The 22,986-nt window shown below is 44.2% G+C and overlaps 1 protein-coding gene across 4 annotated transcripts in view; it reads right to left on the reverse strand.

Annotated features, from left to right (window-relative positions):
- The window catches only part of ino80 (INO80 complex ATPase subunit), a 170,710-nt gene that overhangs the window by 35,693 nt on the left and 112,031 nt on the right, over positions 1 to 22,986 (reverse strand). For all 4 annotated transcript variants that reach the window (XM_055641071.1, XM_055641070.1, XM_055641069.1 and 1 more), the window contains exon 27: positions 9,671 to 9,798. In XM_055641071.1, coding sequence (XP_055497046.1) covers positions 9,671 to 9,798 — 128 coding nt within the window. The remainder of the gene's footprint in view (positions 1 to 9,670; positions 9,799 to 22,986) is intronic.

The following is a 22,986-nucleotide window of genomic DNA, read 5'->3' on the forward strand; positions in this document are numbered from 1 at the left end:
GCTTGGAAAATGCATTAGCATCTGTACAATATCACGATGAAGTACCATGACATCAAGAACAAAAGTGGTAGAATCAACATGAGGTATGAGGACATGGAGATCAGATCAATGACACTTTACAAAGTCCTGCTCCCGAATGCTTTGATGACATTATGGATTGAAGGACAACTGAGAGGTTTGCTGTGCTAAGCAGTGCCTTGTGATCTTTTGTACATTTTTATTTATACGTGGAAATGAACATCACCACGAGACCAACATTTGGCCCTTATTATCACTAACTACATGCTTCACAAGCTCATTTCAGGACAATTAAAAGTCAATCTAAAAGCTGTAGGTTTGGAAGCAAATGCAGACTGGACAGCATCATTTTTGCCTTGAAGAACATCAGTGAACATAATGGACTTTTACAACAAAATAGATTTTTACAATAATCTAACACTTCCATGGTCACTTAATTAAAATGATGCTCTTTTTATTTCAGAATTCCAGACTTTTATTAACAAAAATCTGTTGTGGTGAGATTTGAACTCTGATTTCTTGCTCACAAGCACCATGTAACCTTAAGACTTTTATCCACCCGAAACCGCAGATGGGTCCTTAATGAAAAGCATCGCTTCTGCAGTGTAGCAGCGTCCTGATATTTGCGCATGTGTCTCTGGTGTGAGGCGCACTTTAAAAAAAAAAGTGACTTTTGGTAACTGTAAACATGAAATCACCAGACTTTTGTAAGAACACATCCTGTTCACGAATGTCCTTCAGTGTAGGAAATGTATCCGTAGCCGATTTGTGACGCAAACGTGTTTGACTCGCAACTGTTTCTTCAGTTCAGGGCCATTTAGCAATAAATGTAATTGTTACCAGCAATCCCACATCCCATGAATAGATTAGTAAGAGTACCGAGATAACTGTGCCGCTTTCCAACCATTTTGGTCACCTTGTTTTCGCAGTGTTACTGGAGATGAACACATGCTGTCAATGGTTCTAGAAACCCGCGATCCCCATTTTAGCTCCTTTGCAACTGCTGAGGCAACCTGACGTAACTCAGCTCAAGTCAAGTCAAGTCACTTTTATTTCTATAGCACATTTAAAAAGAAACTCACGTTGACCAAAGTGCTTTACATTGGTGGAGGTACTAACATTATACAACAGTGGTTCATAGATTAAGTACATACATTAATACATATATATAGCCCTCCCTCAGAGGACGTCAAGAAAGGCTTGAGAGTAAAGATGAGTTTTAAGTCTCGACTTAAAGGAGTCGATGGAGGGGGCAGTTCTGATGGGAAGGGGGATGCTGTTCCACAGTCTAGGGGCTGCAACCGCAAAGGCACGGTCGCCCCTGAGCTTATGCCTAGACCGCAGGATGTTCAGTAACCCCAGTCGGCCGATCTGAGGGACCTAGAGGTGGGGCAAGCCCGTTAAGGGCTTTGTAACATAAAGAAGGATCTTGAAATTGATTTGGAACCGCACAGCTGATGTTAACAACTAGCAGAAATCCTACAAAATAGTCAACTCCCAAACCCATTTAGTTTCTTAGTCAAGAATGAACATCCTGTGCTGCTTGTGAAATACATAATGCTTTCATCTCAAAAATGACATAATTCCTCAACTGTTTGGAGCCTCCCTGTAGCAGAAGGGATGGAACATTTTCTGAGCGGTGTAGAATGCAGCAAACCCCTCCTCCCCCCCGCAAACTAACCTAGTTGAATCCTTCCCCCGCTCACAATATGTTGTGCCTCACCAATGCAACTGTGCTCACCATCCTAATAGTCAAGTCATTGACAGGAATTCCCTTTCACAGATGCTAACAGCTATTATGATTGTCTAACCCGAAAACTGCAATTGCATTCGTTGCTGAAAAGGTTGACAAATGCAATGCTATTAAGAGAAAATGGATGCACAGCATATAAATATCAGGCCACCTTCCATTTGTCTTTGTGTTAAAGTCAAACTGCCCAATGACTGGCGTGGATATGACATTGAATCGCCTTTTGTCCAACAATAAAGCAGAACAGGACAGGAACAGGCTCTTCCGCCTACAAGGTCTGTGTCGAACATGATGCCAACCAAGTTCGTCTAATCTCCTCGATCAGAAGTGATGAATCCATACTGATACATAATGTATAAACTCTCACTGTAAAGCATTGGAATGTGACCCATTCAACATAGTTTAGTTTAGAGATACAGCATGGAAACAGGCCCTTCGGCCCACCCTTTCCACACTGACCATTGATCATCTGTTCACACTAGCTGTGCTATCCCAGTTTTGCAGACACTCCCTGCACAATAAGGGCAATTTTTTTTTGCAGTGGCCAATTAACCTGCAAACTCACACGTCTTTAGGATGCGGAAGGAACCCGCAGGACCCAGAGGAAACACAGGGATAGCGTGCAATCTCCACACAGACAGCACCTGAGGTCAGGATTGAACCCGGGTCTCTTGGGCTGCTGTGACGCAGCAGCTTTACCGGCCAGACAGTGACACAGGGTTACACAACTAGTGTTGCAGAGGGGTATTGGAATGCCTGGAACTGTGCTCCAGCATTGATCAGAATTGTGCTGAACATTCAATGTACTGCAGGATTCTCCATACAGGATGACTCGTTTGCTGAAAAGAGGAAGTGGATCCTATAATCTGCACTGCACAGTTTTCCTCCTTTTCCTGTAAACAAGCAACACACGGTCCTTTGTGCTTGAGCAGAGCAAACCCTGCGTCAGGTCATACCACAACTTTGTCCTATGGAGAAATGAAGCACCACGAGGTACATGGCTCGGATGAATTCATTCATATTAATGATACATGCAATATATCCCATCTTTTGAGAGTTTGTCCTTATGAAGGTGCATTTCCATCTCGTTGATCCTTGCATCACCAATCATTCAAAGGTGGATAGGAAAGAACTGCAGATGCTGGTTTAAACCAAAGATAGACACAAAATGCTGGAGTAACTCAGCGGGTCTGGCAGCATCTCTGGAGAGAATGAATGGGTCCTCTCCAGAGATGCTGCTTGACCCACTGAGTTAACCTAGTGAATCCACGCTGCACTCCCTCAATAGCAATAAAGTCCTTCCTCAAATTAGGAGACATGCCATTAGATTTCTTCACTGCCTGCTGTACCTGCATGCTTACTTTCAATGACTGATGTACAAGCACACCCAGGTCCCCTTTTCCTAATCTGACATCATTCAGATACCAACCTGCTTTCTTGTTCTTGCCACCAAAGTGGATAACCTCACATTTATCCACATTATACTGCATCTTCCATGCATCTGCCCCAAGTCACCCTGCAGCCTCATACCATCTTCATCACAGCTCACACTGCCACCCTGCTTTGTGTCATCCGCAAACTTGGTGATGTCACATTTAATTCCCTCGTCTAAATCGTTAATATATATTGTAAATAACTGGAGTCCCACCACCGAACCTTGCGGCACCCCACTCGTCATTGCCTGCCATTCTGAAAAGGACGCGTTAATTTCTATTCTTTGTTTCCTGTCTGCCAATCAATTCTCTATCATTCCCATTCTTAATTCTTCTGATAATGGAGTCCATTTGTGCATGCATACAACTCTGGTTACAAGACCAGGTCAAGGCTGGGGAATTGCAGACCAGCTAGTCTGAAATCAGGAGGAGGAAAATGCTTGTATTGATTCAGGAAATAGTAACAGGGACATAGAAAACAATGGGATTGGCAGAGTCGGCATGGATTAATCAAAGGGAAATCACGTACGACAAATCAGTTCTTGAGATTGTAAAGATTAGAATAGATAAGGAACCAGTTGATGTGGCATATTTGATTTTCAGAATATATTCAAGGAGCCTCACAAGGGGTTATACTGCAACCTGAAAAATAACAAATTATTGCAGCATATGCTGAGTTACTGCAGCACTTTGTGTCTATTCTCCAGTTTGCAGACGGCATAACCCTGATTGGACTGATCCAGGATGGGGAGGAATCTGCCTACAGACAGGAAGTGTCACAGCTGGGGTCCTGGTGCCTTTGTAACAACCAGGAGCTCAATGCTCTTAAGACAGTGGAATAGATTTTAGGAGAGCTCTCCCTCCCCTCACCCCACTCACCATCAACAACACCACAGTCACATCTGTGGAATCTTTTAAGTTCCTTGGAACCATCATCTCCAAGGACCTTAAATAGGGGGCCACCATCGACTCCACAGTCAAAACAGCACAACGGGGGATGTACTTCCTGCGGCAGCTGACGAAGCACAATCTGCCACAGGCAATGATGGTCCAATTCTACACGGCCATCGTAGAGACTATCCTCACCTTCTCCATCATGGTCTGATTTAGCTCAGCCACCAAGCACGACACCTGGAAAATCGTCCGATCAGCAGAGAAGGTCATTGGCTGCAACCTTCCCCCTATTGACAAACTGTACACTGCAAGGGCCAGGAAGCGAGCGGGCAAGATCATCTCTGACCCCTTTCACCCTGGCAACAAACTCTTTGAATCACTTCCCTCTAGAAGGCGACTTTGGACTGTCAAAGGCGCCACAACCAGACATAAAAACAGCTATTTTCAACGAGTAATAGCTCTACTCAATAACCAAAAATCTATAGCCTCCTTTTGGTCTGGTATTTTATTTCATTCACATGTTTAAACTATAATGTTTTATTCTTAATGTTTTAATGTTTTATGTTTTATTCTTAATTGTTTACTGTATGTCATGTTGTTACTTGCGAGTGGAGCACCAAGACAAATTCCTTGTATGTGTATATACTTGGCCAATAAACTTATTCATTCATTCATTCATTCATTGTTGCCGTACTTGATCCTAGATTGCAAATGCTCACAGGTATGTGCCCAATATACTTCAAATACATCCATTGGGTCTGCCTGCTGCTGTGCTAGCGACCTGGAAGAAACACCTGTTCACTATTGATGGTCAAACAAAACACCTACAGGGTAAATACAGGCATGATGTCTGGGGTGTCTAGAAGTGTCAAGGAAATCAGGGTGCATGGAGTGGTTGCAGGAATGATGCTCAGAGATAACAGGGCAGCCATGACATTAAATAGCAGAGCACTTGCTTGGAATCCAATAGCCTATTTCTGCTTCCATCAGCCCAGAGGGTCCCCGCCTCTCAGACTTCCTCCTCAGACCACAGCACCCGAGTTAATAGAAACATAGAAAATAGGTGCAGGAGTAGGCCATTCGGCCCTTCGAGCCTGCACCGCCATTCAATATGATCATGGCTGATCATCCAACTCAGTATCCTGTACCTGCCTTCTCTATATACCCCCTGATCTCTTTAGCCACAAGGGCCACATCTAACTCCCTCTTAAATATAGCCCATGAACTGACCTCAACTACTTTCTGTGGCAGAGAATTCTACAGATTCACCACTCTCTGTGTGAAAAATGTTGTTCTCATCTCGGTCCTAAAAGACTTTCCCCTTATCCTTAAACTGTGATCCCTTGTTCTGGACTTCCCCAACATCGGGAACAATTTTCCTGCATGTAGCCTATCCAACCCCTTAATCATTTTGTAAGTTTCAATAAGATCCCCCCTCAATCTTCTAAATTCTAGCAAGTACAAGCCGAGTCTATCCAGTCTTTCTTCATATGAAAGTCCTGCCATTCCAGGAATCAGTCTGGTGAACCTTCTCTGTACTCCCTCTATGGCAACAATGTCTTTCCTCAGATTAGATAATACTGTTGCTCCATAGTGCATCCTCTCCACGCTGGTACACAGCGCTCCCCAAAGGTTCATGAAGGCTCCCAGCAGTGGAATGGGGCTGAAGGGTTATTGTCAATGATATTCACAACGACGCAAATACAATAAACCCTTGTTTTAATGGACTCCGTTAAAATAGATTTTGTTTATATCTGACCCACCTGTCTTCTGACACCACTCGCCACTCACAAAGTGCATCACCCGGCCCGGTGACAAGGCTGTTGCTGCGCCTCACGTTGTCGCCCCTGGGGACAGCGCTTTCTTTGTGCCACCGCCACCAGCAGTACGCCCTTGGTCACAGTGGGGCTCCCACCCTTCTCACCTGCTGCTACTTCTGCCATGACTGTCACCCGCTTCCTCCTTCTCCCGTCGCTCTGCCTCATCCCCCCCCCTCCCCACCGCCTCCTCCTGAGTAGGGAGGGAGCCCCACAGTGAGCGAGCAGTCATACCACAGGCAACGGCCTGAAGAAAGCGCTGCCGGCCAGGGGCTACATTGTGAGCTGCAACAACAGCCCTCTCACCCAACCCTGCAGCCGCTCATCACGGCTCGCTGGTGCATACCAGGGATATCGGCACAAAGTTTATAGGTGAAACTCACAAAGTGCTGGAGTAACTCAGCAGGCTGAATCACTCTAAAGAAGGGTCCCAAGGTCACCTATCAATGTTCCCCAGCGATGCTGCCTAACCCGATGAGTTACTCCAGCACTTTGTGTCATTTTGTGTATTAAGCATAATCTGCAGTTCTTTGTTTCATCTACATACAATGATAATACCTTATGTGTAAGAAGGAACGCAGATGCTGGTTTAAACCGATGATAGACACAAAATGCTGGAGTAGCTCAGCATTTCCCGATTTTGATTAGGCCGCATTTGGAGTATTGCGTGCAATTCAGGTTGCCCCATTCCAGAAAGTGTGTGGAGGCTTCGGAAAGGGGGCAGAGGTGGTTGGCCATAATGATGAGCGGATTAGGGGCTATTAGCTGCAGGTCATGTTTGGACAGATCTGGATTGTTTTTCTGGAATGCCAGAGGTTGCAGGAAGACCTGAAAGATGTATGCAAAATTATGAGAGGCATAGATAGGGAAGACAAGTCAGAATCTTTTTCCCAGAATGGAAAAATCAAATTCTTGAGGGCATAGTTTTGTGAGAGGGGAAAAGTTTAATGGAGATGTGTGGGGAAAGTTTTTATAGGGAGTGCTGAATGCCACGAACGCGCTGCCAGGGTTGGTGTTTACGGCAGATACGATAGTGACATTTAAGAGACTTTTAGATAAGCATATCAATATGCAGGGAATGGAGGGATATGGATTATGTGCCGGTAGATAAGAAATGGTCTTGGCATCATGTTCAGCACAGACAATGTGGGCCAAAGGACCTGTTCTTGAGTTGTACTATTCTATGTTCTAAGAGATTATGGCTGCAATGGTGAAGTAAACATAATCCAAATTGGTGGTGTGCAGACCTTTTTGTAAAGCCGGTAACAGAGTTGACAAATGGCAAGGCCACAAAGGGATTTGGAGCAAAGGATCAGAATTAAGGGCAGCACAGCCTCACAATACCAGAGACCTGGGTTCAATCCTGACCTTGAGCTATTTGTACGGAATTTGCATGATCGCCCAGTGACCACGTGAGTTTCCTCCGGGTGCTCCAGTATCCTTCCACGTCCCAAACACGCGCGGGTTTGTAGGTTAATAGACCTCTGTAAATTGCCCCTAGGTTTGCGTGCTCTATCTCTAAACTAAAGCTATAAGGTTTGAGGTTTTGCTGGGCTGGGAGCCAAAGTAGGTCAGTGAGCACCAGGGTTAACAGTGAAATACAACTTGCAGAACATTTGGGAATGGATAGTAGATTTTTATAAGAACTCCAGTTCCCTTCTGGCAGGGAATTCCACCCAGAGAGTTGTGAATTTGTGGAATTCCCTGCCACAGAGGGTAGCGGAGGTCAAATCACTGGATGGATTTAAGAGAGAGTTAGATAGAGCTCTAGGGACTAGTGGAATCAAGGGATATGGGGAGAAGGTAGGCACGGGTTATTGATCGTAGACGATCAGCCATGATCGCAATGAATGGTGGTGCTGGCTCGAAGGGCCGAATGGCCTCCACCTGCACCTATTTTCTATGTTTCTAGATAATTGGACCCAGCTTCCTTCACGATTAGTACCTTAAAGACTTTGTTCCAGGTATATTTTAGATCACAATTTTGGTTGCAAATCTATTCATACTGCTAATCTAACCTTCCAGAGCAGCCTACCATGCGGAACCTTGTCAAGTGGGGCTGTATAAATTCATGAAGGGAATAGATAAGGCAGATAAACAGTTGAGATGGGGAATCAAGAACCAGAGGACATAGATTTAAGGTGAGAGGGGAAAGATTTAATAGGAACCCAAGGGACAACCTTTTCACATTTGGAGCGAGCTGCCAGAAGGTGTCGTTGAGGTAGGTTCCATAACAATATTTAAAATACATTTGGACAGGCATAAGGATAGGAAAGGTTTAGAGGGATATGCGTCAAATGCGAGCAGTGGGACTAGTGTAGGTTTAGAGGGATATGCGTCAAATGCGAGCAGTGGTACTAGTGTAGGTGGGGCATCTTGGTCGGTTTGGGCAAACTGAGCCGAAGGGCCCATTCCGATGCTGCATAACTCTATGACATGTAGATTAGCAGTATGAGTGGATTTGCAACCAAAATTGGGATCCAAAATGTGGGCTGGCCGCTCTGTACCGCATGGATCACATGGGATCGAAGGAGAGCTGGCTGGCTGGAGAGGAAATTGGCTTCTTGGAAGGAAGCAGAGGGTGATGGTGGAAGTTTGTTATCGGACGGGAAGCCTGTGACTAGTGGTGTGCCTCAGGGCTCAGTGCTGGGTCCGTTGCTGTTTGTCGTCTATATCAATGATTTGGATAAGTAGGTACAAGACACAATCAGTAAGTTTGCAGATGAGAGTAGTGGTTGGTATTGTAATTGTTGTTGTTGGCCTTCATAACAAGAGGTGTTGAGTATAGGAGCAAAGAGGTCCTTCTATTGTACAGGACCACACCTGGAGTATTGTATGCTGTTTTGGTCTCCAAATTTGAGGAAGGACATTCTTGCTATTGAGGGGGTGCAGCGTAAGTTCACAAGGTTAATTCCCGGGATGGCGGGACTGTCATATGTTGAAAGAATGAGTCTACTGAGTTTGAATACACTGGAATTTAGAAGGATGAGAGGGGATCTTATTGTAACATATATGATCATTAAGGGATTGGACTCGTTAGAGGCACGAAACATGTTGCCAGGACTTGAAAGAACCTGAGCTGTCGGAGAGGTTGAGCAGGCTAGGACTTTATTCCTTGGAGTGCAAGAGGATGAGGGGCGATACTGATAAACACCAGTTTGTAATGTAACTGAGTGCATAATTATCATTGATCTGAAAATGCACTCATGTGAAAACGTTAATACTCATCTAAGGAACGGGCTTCTGTATCTTGTATGCAGCTTTCCTCTTGTTCAAAACAATGTCTCCATTGGGATTTTCAGCATAGCTACACTGCTTTGGAGATTTTCAAATAGTCCATTCTCGTGAAACTTTTCCGAATACCAACCCATTATTTTGCCCTGAATTATTACTTTTTTAAAACCTTCCGGATCAAGTTCATAGGATTTTATGGACAAGTTCAAACTGGAATTCCCACTATGTAGCAATCTCTAGTAATTCAAAATTCCCATAATTGGCCTTCATCTTTTTAATTTTATTACCACAGAGACAATGACTCAAGTCACAAACAGCACCGGTCATTGTGCCTTGAACTAACACTCTCTGCAGAATGACCAACTTTTAAAGGAACAGCTGCCTGTAGGTGATTTAACAGGACATATTCAACACCAAGGAATTTTTTTTTTCCCCCTGTGGTCAGTCGAGTATGACTTTTGTTGAATGTTTCTTTTTGTAATCTTACCAGTCGCATTTCATTCATTATTAACCAAGTTACTCACCTCTAGTAGATCAATCATCCGTGTCATCTGGGAGTAAATGAGCACACGATGACCGTGGGATTTCAAGCGTTTCAGGAGGATGTCAAGGGTGTGCAGTTTCCCACTGTCTGTGATCAAGCATTCCTTATCTGAAATAGAGAGATATTAAACTAATTTAGAAGTCTTTAAAAACTGATCGCCCCCCCTCTCATTATCTCTCAAAGCACTTGTCTTCCATGGTGCTCAATTCCATGGACTTGACCTAGCCATGATATGAACATGCAAGGTATATCTTCACTGGATATTTGTCAGATCGAACACATCCAATCTTGATGCCATGCTTAAGGGGCTGTCCCACTTGGGCGATCTAGTCCGCGAGTACTGGTGAGTTTGCCTTCGACTCATACTCGCGGCATGGTCGACACGAGGTCGTTGGAGGTCTTCGTAACTCTCCTTCATGCTCAAGAGTGGTCTCCGCGTACCCGAAGCCTCAGCTAGGTCACGGCGGTTTTTTCAAAATGTTAAAAAGTGCCCGCGAGTAAAAGAAAGGTTGCCATGGAAAAAATCGATACTTTAACTCGTAGGTTTAGTCGTAGTAGGTCGGCATGTTAGTCGTGGGTAATCAAGGGTAGTTGAAGGTAGTCGTAGATAGTCTTCATCATCGTCGAAGGGAGGTCGAAGGAGATAGTCTTCACTCTCCACTATTTGGTGTCCAATTTTCCCGAAGTTAGTCGTATTAGGGGGTCGAATTAGGTCTTCTACATGAAGGTCTTCTACATGAAGACCTTCTTCAGTCTGAAGAAGAGTTTCGGCCCAAAACGTTGCCTATTTCCTTCGCTCCATAGATGCTGCTGCACCCGCTGAGTTTCTCCAGCATTTCTGTGTAACAGTCATTACTTCTTTGGCTGTAGTCTCAGCTCACTCAAGAGCTCTGTCCAGAGTGCCGGTGTTATTTCAGCAGCCAGACGGTGTTTTAGACACCGAGCACTGGCTTTTCCCAGCCTGTCTGCCAGTGACAGGGATCAGAATGTTACTGTACCTATACGCCACTGATAAATATAGGTAGCTATGCACGTCCCATGTCATGGAATTTACATCATGTCCATTTAAATAAATGCATGCAACACGCAAAACTGCAACAACTCTTCAGCATAAAAATGATGCTGGACATAAATGACAAAAGGTATCTTGGATTTTTTGCTCTCTCTTTAATTTGTTTTATACACTATAAAAATGAGGCTTCCATCATATTTACAGACTGATAATGGCACATCGCTATCAAATTAGTTCAAGCCACCCACAACTTGTACTTTTGAGAATATCTGCTTAAAAAAAATGCCACAACTCTCGTTCACACGATTTAGGTTTGTTGAGGCGAATGGCGGGTCAAGTTCACCCCAGTGGGGCACTGGAACTTCAGCCTGACCGGAGCAGACAAATCCGTTCCCACACCTGACGTCGTATCTCCCCCTCGCCCCTCTCCCCCCCCCCTCGACCCCCACTCCCACTGACGGCCTTGGCACATCATTCGACATGGCCATGAAATCAATTGGACCGGCAAAACGGATAACCCAAGAGGGCTTTGGAACCACGGTGTGCCAGAAAATCGGTGGTGGGCCTATATTAAATTCAGATGGTGGCAGTTTTATTTATTTAAGGGGTTGGACAGGCTAGATGCAGGAAGATTGTTCCCGATGTTGGGGAAGTCTAGAACAAGGTCACAGTTTAAGGATAAGGGGGAAGTCTTTTCGGACCGAGATGAGAAAAACATTTTTCACACAGAGAGTGGTGAATCTGTGGAACTCTCTGCCACAGAGGGTAGTTGAGGCCAGTTCATTGGCTATATTTAAGAGGGAGTTAGAGGTGGCCCTTGTGGCTAAGGGGATCAGGCGGTATGGAGAGAAGGCAGGTACAGGATACCGAGTTGGATGATCAGCCATGATCATATTGAATGGCGGTGCAGGCTCGAAGGGCCGAATGGCCTACTCCTGCACCTATTTTCTATGTTTCTATCAGTATCTATTTTTTTCCAACCCAAACAGGTCCCATCCCAGTGGAAGAGATTTATTTAAAATAAGTAACTAAATAATAGCATCTGATTTATTCCCAAGACCTTCCAGGAACAGAAAGCTGAATGGATAAACAGCAAGATGGACACAAAAAGCCAGAGTAACTCAGCGGGTCAGACATAATCTCTTGAACAAATGAATGGGTGACGTTTCGGGTTGAGACCTTTCTTCAGACTGATAGTCAAGGGCCTGTCCCACTTAGGCAATTTTTTCGGCGACTGTCACAGTCGTAGCAGGTCACCGAAAAAGCGGCGTCTGGACCCCCCCCAATGACAATGTCTACGACAAGCTACGACAACCTACCACCTAGTCGACATCAAGCTACTGACAACCGGCAACCCATTAGGACGTCCACCCACGACCACACCTACGTCAACCTACGACAACCGAAGTCAGCCTACGTCCACCCGCGATAAGCTACGACAAGCAATGACCCTGTCGGCTACAACTGAAGACAATTCAGTCTGCGGTACCTGTCGCCGGTTGACGTAGGTAGGCGCCAATGGAATTCGCCAAAGTCAGCACCCGTGACAACCAATGTCACCTGGCGACAACCTGCATCACCCTGGCGACAACCTACGACAGCACCTACGACAGGAGAAGACAAGCTACGAACATTTCAAAATCCAGCGGCAACCAGAAAAACATTACTACTCTTTAGGCGATTTGAGGAGACAATGCACGACCATACAGGTGCCACCCCGCGACCATGTGGCGACAGCCTAGCTGCCTGTAGTCGCCGAAAAAAATTGCTTAAGTGGTACAGGGGCTTCAGGGGAAAGGGAAATGAGAGATATAGACGGTGATGTAGAGATTTAGAATAAATGAATGAAAGATATGCAAGAAAGTAATGATGATAAACAGGCCATTGTTAGCTGTGTGCTAGGTGAGAACGAGTAAAGGCAATGAAACTCAACACGACAACTTTGAAGCCGGTACGACTTGGGTGAGGTAGGGATGCAGAGAGTGGGAATGCAAGGGTTACTTGAAGTTCGAGAAATCAATGTTCATCTCGCTGGGTTGTAAGCTGCCCAAGCGAAATAGGAGGTGCTGTTCCTCCAATTTGCTTTTGGCCTCACTCTGACAATGGAGGAGGCCTAGGACAGAAAGGTCAGTGTGGGACTGGGAATTAAAGTGCTTGGCAACCGGGATGTCAGGTAGATCCAATGAGTTGAGCTTGTGCATTTGATACAGTGGATTAAAGTGGTTTAGTATTTGTTTCTCTGTCTGCAGCAAAACCATCACTGATTGAAATAACCAAAGGGATTAATGCTCTGAAAGAAAGCCAAGGACAGTCATGCTGTTCAGTACCAATATTCAAAAAGCAGAAATGAAACTGTAGGTTTTGTATTGTATTGTATTGTATTCAAATTTATTGTCATTGTCTCAATTGGAGACAACGAAATGAATTTCCCTTTACAGTCAGTATCATAAAAAATAAATAAATAAAAAATATTAAAACATATTAAAAAAATAAAAGGGAAATGAGAGATATAGATGGTGATGTAGAGATTTAGAATAAATGAATGGTATTGTATTCAAATTTATTGTCATTGTCTCAATTAGAGACAACGAAATGAATTTCCCTTTACAGTCAGTATCATAAAAAATAAATAAATAATAAATATTAAAACATATTAAAAAAATAAAAGGGAAATGAGAGATATAGATGGTGATGTAGAGATTTAGAATAAATGAATGAAAGATATGCAAGAAAGTAATGATGATAAACAGGCCATTGTTAGCTGTGTGCTAGGTGAGAACGAGTAAAGACAATGAGACTCAACACGACAAGAATAGAATTAAAAAAAAAAGCACAAACACAGAAAGTCCACGACACGACACAACACATTGGCACCAAGGTGAGGAAGGCACCATAGTCCAGCCAGCCTCCCCTCCGTGTTCATCCGTGGTCGGGGCCTTCCGAGCACCCGCAGTCGCCGCCCCGGGAGGCCCAATGTTCAGGCCCTCACGCCGGGCTGGGGGGGGATCGGCGTCGGCGTTCCACCAGCCCGACGTGATGGCCTGAACATCGGGCCACCTGATGTTTTTGAAATATACTTCCATCCCCATGAGCGAACTGGAACCTCTTTCAGTTGACTTGCATTATTCATCATAAGACTTCACAAGATCTTGAGTTTCTGGTATTCTCTTCTAGTTCACAGTTACCCCATCTCTTAATCTGTATGGTTAATTAGTTCCAGATTTTGCTTCCAGTCCAAACATAAAATGAAGTATAATCAGATTCAGGAATGGGGTTAGGGTGGGGCATGAAGCCACCCGACTACTTTATTTTAGATACTGTGAGATCCAGTGGACCTTGGTTGCGAAGTCGATGCTAGGTCTCATTGCTGTAAATGAGGCCACGTCTGGTCACTGGATTAGAGGGATCAATAAATCCTTCCACAATCAGGACTTTGGGGAGTTACCATTGATCAAGAGACTCTCTGGACCAACTGCTTAAAAAGAAGGTGCAGGAAAGGAAGACATTGAATATTCTGCAGTGACTTTCTACAGCCTACCATCAAGGCACAATTCAGTAACATGATGATTTTCACCTCACTAGCCTCAACGAATGTAGCTCAAACACTCCAGAAGTTTCATAGCATCTAGGACACTTGATTGGTACACGATAGGGCAAATGCAGCTGGACCATAGGCACTTTATCCCCACATTTACCATCAAGATTATTTGGGAATGCAAAGCCATTCTTTCACATTTACACCGTTAAAATCCCCAAACAATCCAACTAATAATACAGCACAATACAGATCAGTCTGAAGAAGTCTCAACCATCAGTATGAAGAAGGGTCTGGACCCGAAACGTCACCCATTCCTACTCTCCAGAGATGCTGCCTGAGTTACTGCAGCATTTTGTGTCTGCCTTCGATTTAAACCACCATCTGCAGTTCTATCCTACACAATAATACAGCACATTCCAAGACAGCTGACCGTCTTCGCTAAATAAGTGCGCAATAAATACTTGCTTTGGCAGTGTGGCCCACATCTCAAATAAATAAATCACAAACCACATCGCTTATCTGGATATATTACCATAGAAAGCTGGGCATATCTCATTTACTCTTTGTGGGATTTCACTTTGTGGACAATGACAGGCATATTTGCTTATGTGATAATTACAGAATTGTAATAATTAGAGTCATAAAGAGCCTGTCCCACCAGCATGCGACTGCATGCGGCGAGCGCGACATAACGTGGTCGCTTGAGCCGTATGGCCTCGCGGGGCCGGTCCCACTTCAATCGCCGGAGCTGTATGGAGTTGTGCGAGGCTGGTCCCGACATCACGCGGGGCTCCAAAAACTTGATACTGTCCAAATATTCCGTGCGGCAACGGCCTGTTGGCCCGCAGCCGCATTGAGGCCGTACGCACCGCCTCGACGGGCGTACGCAGCGTCTCTACGCCATACGCAGCTTCTTGATGGCGTACACCTAGCGCGAGGCGTTGCGCGATAACGTCACCGCCCGGCGTGCCGTTGCGTGACAACGTAACCGCCCGACGCCCAAATTCAGTCGGCCAGCCTCCTGCCCAGCTGATTGGTGAGTATGATGTCGGGACCAGCCCCGCACAACTCCAGACGGCTCCGCGGTTGGAAGTGGGACCAGCCCCGCAGGGCCGTACACCTCAAGCCACCACGTTTGGTCGCGCTAGACGCAAGCAATCGCATGCTGGTGGGACAGGCCCTTAAAGCACAGAAACAGACCCTTTGGTCCAATTCGTCCGTACCAACCAAGAACTGTGGACTGACTGTCTTTGGTTGTGCTAGGGACACCCTGCATCTTGCGCATTAGAATTGGGGTTGTTCAGTTACTGAATTTGTGTTTACTACATTATCTGTGTGTATTGTGTTTGCAGGCCTGTTATGCTGCTGCATGAAAGAATGTCATTGTTCCGTTGTCGGTACATCTGACAATACTTCAACCTTTCAGAAGCAATACTTTTGTGAAGCAATTTGGGATGCTTGTGAGAGGCATGCTTTATTAATTTGTCCTTATTTGCTATCTGCATGGGGTGATTACCTTCACTGTACAGGTGCTACAGCCGAACTATTAAACACCACAATGGGATATTTCATTGAGGAAAGCAAGAGGATTTGAACTGTTAAAATATCTAATCAAACGCATCAGAGAAAGGTCACTGCCGTGTGTGAACCTAACTGTTCCATTCTTCCTGTTTGCATTTTATATTTAGATGGGAGCTGGGAAGGGAAATAGGAGATGGTTTGGCCCAGATGTGCACCACTCCATAACTCATTTCCAAAACAGGAGGAAATTTAAAAGGCGAGCTTCCTGGTTTGTTTGCTGGCAGGAGACTAGAGTAAAGCATCTAGCAAAACAGAGCTGATTCTCTACTATGGAATAGTAACATGAAAATAGAAGTACTTGTTAGTAAAGCAAATCTGTTTTCACTGTAAATGTTCTTTGTGCTCAGAAGAATACTTTGTGCTGAAAGAAGCTCAATCTCCCTCTGGCCCGAAAGGGGAACAGCATTTTGCAGAGAGCTGCAGTCTTGTACCTTTTGGAGCAAGCTGGATAAGTTACATATACATTACAGATAGAGAAAATGGTTGTAAAGTTAGATTAGTCTTGAGTGTGTAACACATAAGATGAACAGAAGAGCAACACCAGTAATTTAAAGATTAATCATTTGATGGCGGTCATATCCCTGCACCAAATAAAATACAAAGTAGTATATTTTGTTTAATTAGCCTAATTGGCTTAATTAGTTGTTAATTTCACATAAACATCCACAGACCAGAGGTCCTCTGATTTGCCCAGGCATGATTGTTGCACAAACCTGTGGTGAATCCATCCCTAAAGTTTATAGTGTATGATACACAGGACCACAGGTTTCCAAGTTTGTTGTACTCTTGTTTACATGATAAAAATTGAGAACATTCCTCAAACTATAAATCAAGATTGAACATTCTCAAGCAAGTTTGCAAAGAATGCCAGACTCCTCCAATTCATCTAAATTACCCACGTTACTCACACATTAACAAAACTGGTGTGGAAAACCAAAAAGTCACTTTGCAAAATGATGGAGGGTGTCACTTTGGTCATGAGACACAGGTGTTACCATTGTCCTGCTGAGAAGCTGCCTTGAACGTCCACAGTCCTTGCCATTATAGTAATGCCCACATGTTTTGATTTAGTACCTTACATTTTAGGATCTGAGGCAATGCAACAGGAACTATATTTTGTATCCAGGTTATGTTGCAGCTGCTCTAGGAACATTTGTTTGAAATAGGGCTTGTTCCATTCCCCAATATTAATAGCTGCCACCTTGAGTACAACATCATCAAAGTCAATGGTTCTGTGAGGGTTTAACCTCAGCCAGAGAAATGGATTTGGGTAAGAGCCAACCGAGCCAGCTTTGTGAATTATAGCAGTCTGAAGAAGGGTTTCGGCCAAATAATCACTTGCTTTTATGCTGCTTCAGAATTATCAAACTCTCAGGTTAGTTGTTCCTGAGCATGTGGAAATCAGTGTGGGAAGCAAATGAACTCAAGAGCAACACTGACCGTGGGGTCCGAGAGACACTATGAGGGGAAGCTGAGCAGGAAGTATTTATTGTCGACTGCTGGTCCTCAGAGGGCAGAAGCAGTGCAACGTGCCACGTAAACAGATTACTTTCTGCCATTTAACCCTATCTGCAAATTAAGCTGTAATTACTCAGACTCTTCCCATTCATGATGATGGAAACTGCTGACACCTAGAAGAGTAAAAAGGTCAAAACCTGTCACAGCTGTAGTTGCATTCAATGGCACGCTATGACATTGCAACCAGGCCCCAACCTCCTTCAGGAAACACGTTTCCAAGTTGCATTTTAATGTATGTGTTATTTCAATGAAAGAGCTTAATTAAAAGAAAACAGTGCAGGCTTCGCCACAAATTTAACTATGGTGATTACATCAGGCCAAGTGCTTCAAATAACAGTGCTTCAAATTCACCATGGTCCACATTCAGTGTCAGACCACCACAGACTGCACCCAGACTGACATGCCAGTTAGCTTTCCAGACAACAAATTTTTGGGACGTGGGAGGAAACCGGTTCAGAGAGTCATACAACACAGAAACTGTCGCATCGGCCCAACTCGCCCACGCCAACCAAGATGCCCCATACAAGTTACTCCCATTTGCCGATACTTGGTCCATTTCCCGCAAACCCTTTCCTTGGAGGAACCCCATAGAATCATAGGAAGAATGTGCAATCATCACATGCAACAGTATACCAAGGATAGAAGTTCACATGAAAGAACGACCTGATCCAGAAACAGAGCCAGGCCAAAACTCTTTGCAACAAATGAACTACCATGTAGTCACAGTTGCGGGGAAGTACAGCAGTCAGATGCACAAGGTGTGTCTTAATCGTTTTGTTTGTGGGAGGAATTCAGATCGTAACTTGGTGTAAAGCACTAATAAAATTAATTATGAAATTACATTGCTGCTTGTGGGGCTTTGAATTGGCAGTTGTGCTTCCCACATTACAAACTAACCACCTTCAGAAACCAAGTCACCAGTTGTATAACATTTTGAATTTCTTGAAGGATGCTGTTTTTCAGATTTCCAGCACTTGTATTTTGCTTTTAATTATTTTGGGAGGTCACAAGAATTTACAGGAGTTGGTACTGGACACTTCTAGCTGTGATTCAGCCACAAAAAGTCGACCATTTTCAGATTCAATTTTCATGATATATATAAATGATAGATATATATCAAACATATAATTCACGATTTCATGATTTCATGATTTCAAGATTCAACTACATTTTGAATGGGCTCTTGGAAGGCAACATTGAATGAGTGACGCACACGCTTTGGAATAAACAGAATGTGTGCCGTGATAGCTCAGTGTGTAAAAAATGACCCACAACATTGTTACTAGTTGTGCACTCATACCCTTTCATATGATGTACAAGTTATTAATGATAACTCAGCTTTCACATTATGTTTCATTGCACTCGCTTGATGTCACGTTTACCTTTTGCTCATTGGAAGTCCCAGTATTGAGAGAAAAGAAATTTATCTTCCATGTAAAACATCTTTTAAAAATTGTTGTCATGCCTCAAAAGAGAGCAAAGGACCACCAAAATTAGTTACGCAGATTATTTACGATTGTAATTTTTTTTTTTACATATTCATTTAGCCCAATTTATTAACAATGGGCAGCCTTATAATTTTGTAATGTGGCTTTTGGTTATAGTTCCTTATAGTTTTATAATATAGGTCAACCATTCAGTCAGAGAGCTACATTGTTGTGCAGTCAAACACTGCTCCCATTTTATCAAAGAAACCAAGCTCGTAGTTGATCCCAGAACATCTCCAGAAATTTGTTGCATGGAACAATATTAGGAGGCAGGGCCAGAATTTGCAAAAGGGAATTAGACAGACCAGAAGAGGAAGAAAGTTGCAGGGTAATGGGGAATAAAGCTGGGGCTCCAGATATTCCTTCATTTACTATGTATACTATGGCTGCTACAGGCTCGGTACCCTTTGGCATCTGTGTCAACTCTTGACAATCCAAGGCCTTTCCACATAAAGTAAAAGTCAGGAGCGCCATACAATTCTCTCCACCTGCCTGGACAATTGCAGCTTCATCAGCAGTCATGTGGGCTGACAATAGCAAAATACTGCAGCTCATTTGATTAGTACCCCACCCATTACACTCAAATTAATTCCCCCTCCACACTACATATCATCGAGTAAAATTCACTGGAATTGGTCACTTCCATCAGCACCTCCCAAACTGCAGCCTGTACCATCATGTAAGAAATAGGAGCACCGGAACGCTACCATCATCAGGTTCCCTCCAAGTTGCTGATAATCCTAACTTGGAAATACATCACTGTTCTTTCACCAGCAAGTCCGAATCTTGGTACTGCCTACCGGACAGTAGTTCACCAGAAGTACGAAAGCAGCTCACCACCACCTCCATGGAGGGAATTATGGATGAGCTTGTCATGGGGCTGACTAGCAATGTGCAGGAGCTAAAGATCTGTATCTATCACCATGGAATGCCATTGGCATAGTGGTTAATCTACATCAACTAGTCCATATTACTATGACTGACCTGTACTTAAAACTATTTCTGACAGTCTTGTTGTCTTACAACATATGAAGTATTAACTTCTGCAACAGGAACTTGTAACACAAAGTTGTTTAAACATCTGTTGTGTTACTGTGTAAGCTAAATAGTTAGGAATGTACTGCAGGAAGAATTAGTCCCATGAAGTACTTGTAAAACCATACAATAAACAAGAAAAGTAAGCAACTGTCTAGGGACAGGGCCTGATTGTTGGGAGCTGGTGACGTATAAAACTTTGCAACTCTCCATAAAGGAACTGTTTGTCATGCTAGAACACCACCCAATGGTAAGAATTAAGCAATGCAATAGCTAAACTATCTACAATGCCTCAAGAATAGTACATCAATAATACATGTTTCCAGATTAAGTGACCAGACGCAAAATATCATCTGTCCATTTCCCTCCACAGATACTGAATGGCCCAGAGCCCCTCCAGCTCTAAATGTGCTGTTGTGATGCGACTTTGGGGTATCAGTGTAATGGTGGAAAGTAAGTGGCTTGTGAGGCTGACGTGGGATATGCATTAGGATAGAGACGAGATTAGGATCTGCATCTATCACAAAGCCTTGGATGAACCATGAGATCCGCATTCTTCTGAAGACCAGACACCAGGCATTCAGGTCTGGAGATGCAGAGGTCTCCTTGTACAATTGCTCCTAATAAAATAAATATTTATTTTAAAAAAAGTCCAGCTACGACCTTGGTAAGGCCATCAAAAAGGCCCAAAGGGACTTCTGCTCCAAGCTGGAGGATGAGATGGATGTTCGGCAACGGTGGCGGGGCTTGAATTTAATCGCCTCCGACAAGGCAAAATCAGGAGGCAGCTCAAATGTCAGCGAAACATCACTCCCTGACGAGCTCAATGCGTTCTATGTTCGCTTTGATAGGGAGAACACTGATGTGCCTTCCCGAGCCCCCATTCGCCATGATGGTATTTCAGTCACAGAGACGACGTCAGAAGATCAGAATAGGGGAGAAACCTCGGAAAGCACCTGGACCTGATGGTATACCCGGTCGTGTTCTAAAAACCTGTGCGGACCAACTGGCTGGAATTTTTACCGACATTTTCAACCTCTCACTTCTGAGGTCTGAGGTCCCCACCTGCTTTAAAAGGGCATCAATAATATTGGTGCCCAAGAAGAGCAAGGTGACGTGCCTCAATGACTATCGACCAGTGGCACTAATGTCTGTGGTGATGAAGTCCTTTGAAAGGTTGATTATGGCGCATATCAACTCTTACCTTGACAAGAACCTCAACCCACTGCAGTTCGCTTACCGCCACAACAGGTCACAACTGCTTTATACTCATGGCTGTGTACCTGGACATAGTACAAACACCATCATCAAGTTTGCTGACGACACCACTGTTGTGGGACGAATCACTAATTGTGATGAGTCAGAGTATAGAAGTGAGATCGACTGATTAACCAAATGGTGCCAGCACAATAACCTGGCACTCAACACCAGCAAAACTAACGAACTGATTGTGGACTTTGAAAGGGACGATGGTGGAAAGGGTCAAGAGCTTCAAATTCCTGGGCGTGCACATCTCTGAAGATCTCTCCTGGTCCGAGAACACAAATGCAATTATCAAGAAAGCTCATCAGCGCCTCTACTTCCTGAGAAGACTACGGAGAGTCGGTTTGTCATGGAGGACTCTCTCGAACTTCTACAGGTGCACAGTAGAGAGGATGCTGACCGGTTGCATGGTGGCTTGGTTCGGCAACTTGAACATCCAGGAGCGGAAAAAAATGCAGAAAGTTGTGACCACATGTAAGATGTAAGAAAGTTGTAACCACGGCCGATGATGCGCTGGTCGTGGTTGTGCGCATACGTGCAGGGGGAGGATGTGCAGGCCGTGGCAGTGCGCAAGTGCAAGGCGGCTGGCCATGCCGGCAGACGAGGAGCGGGCGGGGAGCAGAGAACCGGCGGCCCGGACACGGATAACGGGCGGAGACGGAGATAGAGAGGGGGGCCCGCTCAGAGTTGAATGATAGGTGTCCCGGGTGCTTGCCAGGCCAGGCAAACTGGCACGGCTGTTAGGTTGCCCGGCGGGACCTTAGGTCGCCATTGGCAACCGTTAATTTCGAGCCCTGATATCAATGGTCTATGGTATATAGACACACTGAACTTTTATCTCTTGTTCCGTATTATTTTTACATATTCTGTTGTGCTGCAGCAAGCAAGAATTTTATAGTCCTATCTGGGACACATGACAATAAAACTCTCTTGACTTGACTCTTGATTGAGGGATGATCATCTTGTTGGGAATGTACTGTAGGCACCAAACTTGCCTAGGGGAATTAGAAGAGCAAATATGCCAGGAGATTACTGGCAGCTGCAAGACTAATACATTCATAATTGGGGATTTTATCAATATAGACTCGTACAAAAGGCTTAGGCGGAGTGGAATTTGTCAAACGTGTTCACAAAAATGTCCTCACGCAACATGTAGAAGGCTCTACATGAGGACCAAGCTTGATTTACTCTTACGAAATTGGAATGGCTGTAGTGCTGTAGTGCTGATGCCTATCTTTTGGGACCAGCAACCATTGCTCTGTTAGCTTTAAAATAGTAACGATAAATACTGAACAGGCCTGCGAGTTATAATTCTGAATTGGGGCCAGGCCAGTGTGGAGAAATATTAACTTTTGCCTTTCCCCATAGATGCTACCTGATCCAAGTATTTTGTATTTATAGTGTAGATTTCCAGCATTGATGTTTTTTTTACAAAATGCAAATGCAGCACTGGGTTAAGTCTGCTTGATCCCAGAAAGATGGCTATCTATATGCAGGATAGGGTGCTGCTATCAAATCTGTAGTTTATCCAACAGCACTGCTCTCATCAACCTATCGAAATTTCAACGGCAGACCTGAAAATGATTGCACTGCACATCGACACCTCACTTTATTAAATCACACAAATCTATTGGCCATTCAAACCAAATGCTCACCCATGCATCTTTTAGATGTGACGATGTCCGTCTCCACCACTTTGGGGCACTGAGTTTTGGAGCCTCATCAAGGGAAATAATATTTTGACAACTGCCCTCTCATCCTTTTATTTACTTAATTTATCTAGCAGGTAAACGCATCTGATTAATCTGCTGTACATCAGACAATAGTTTTCTGACAATGTAGGTAAAATGCAGGATATACTA

The sequence above is a fragment of the Leucoraja erinacea genome, chromosome 9, assembly GCF_028641065.1.
Source record: "Leucoraja erinacea ecotype New England chromosome 9, Leri_hhj_1, whole genome shotgun sequence".
Taxonomy (NCBI): domain Eukaryota; kingdom Metazoa; phylum Chordata; class Chondrichthyes; order Rajiformes; family Rajidae; genus Leucoraja; species Leucoraja erinaceus.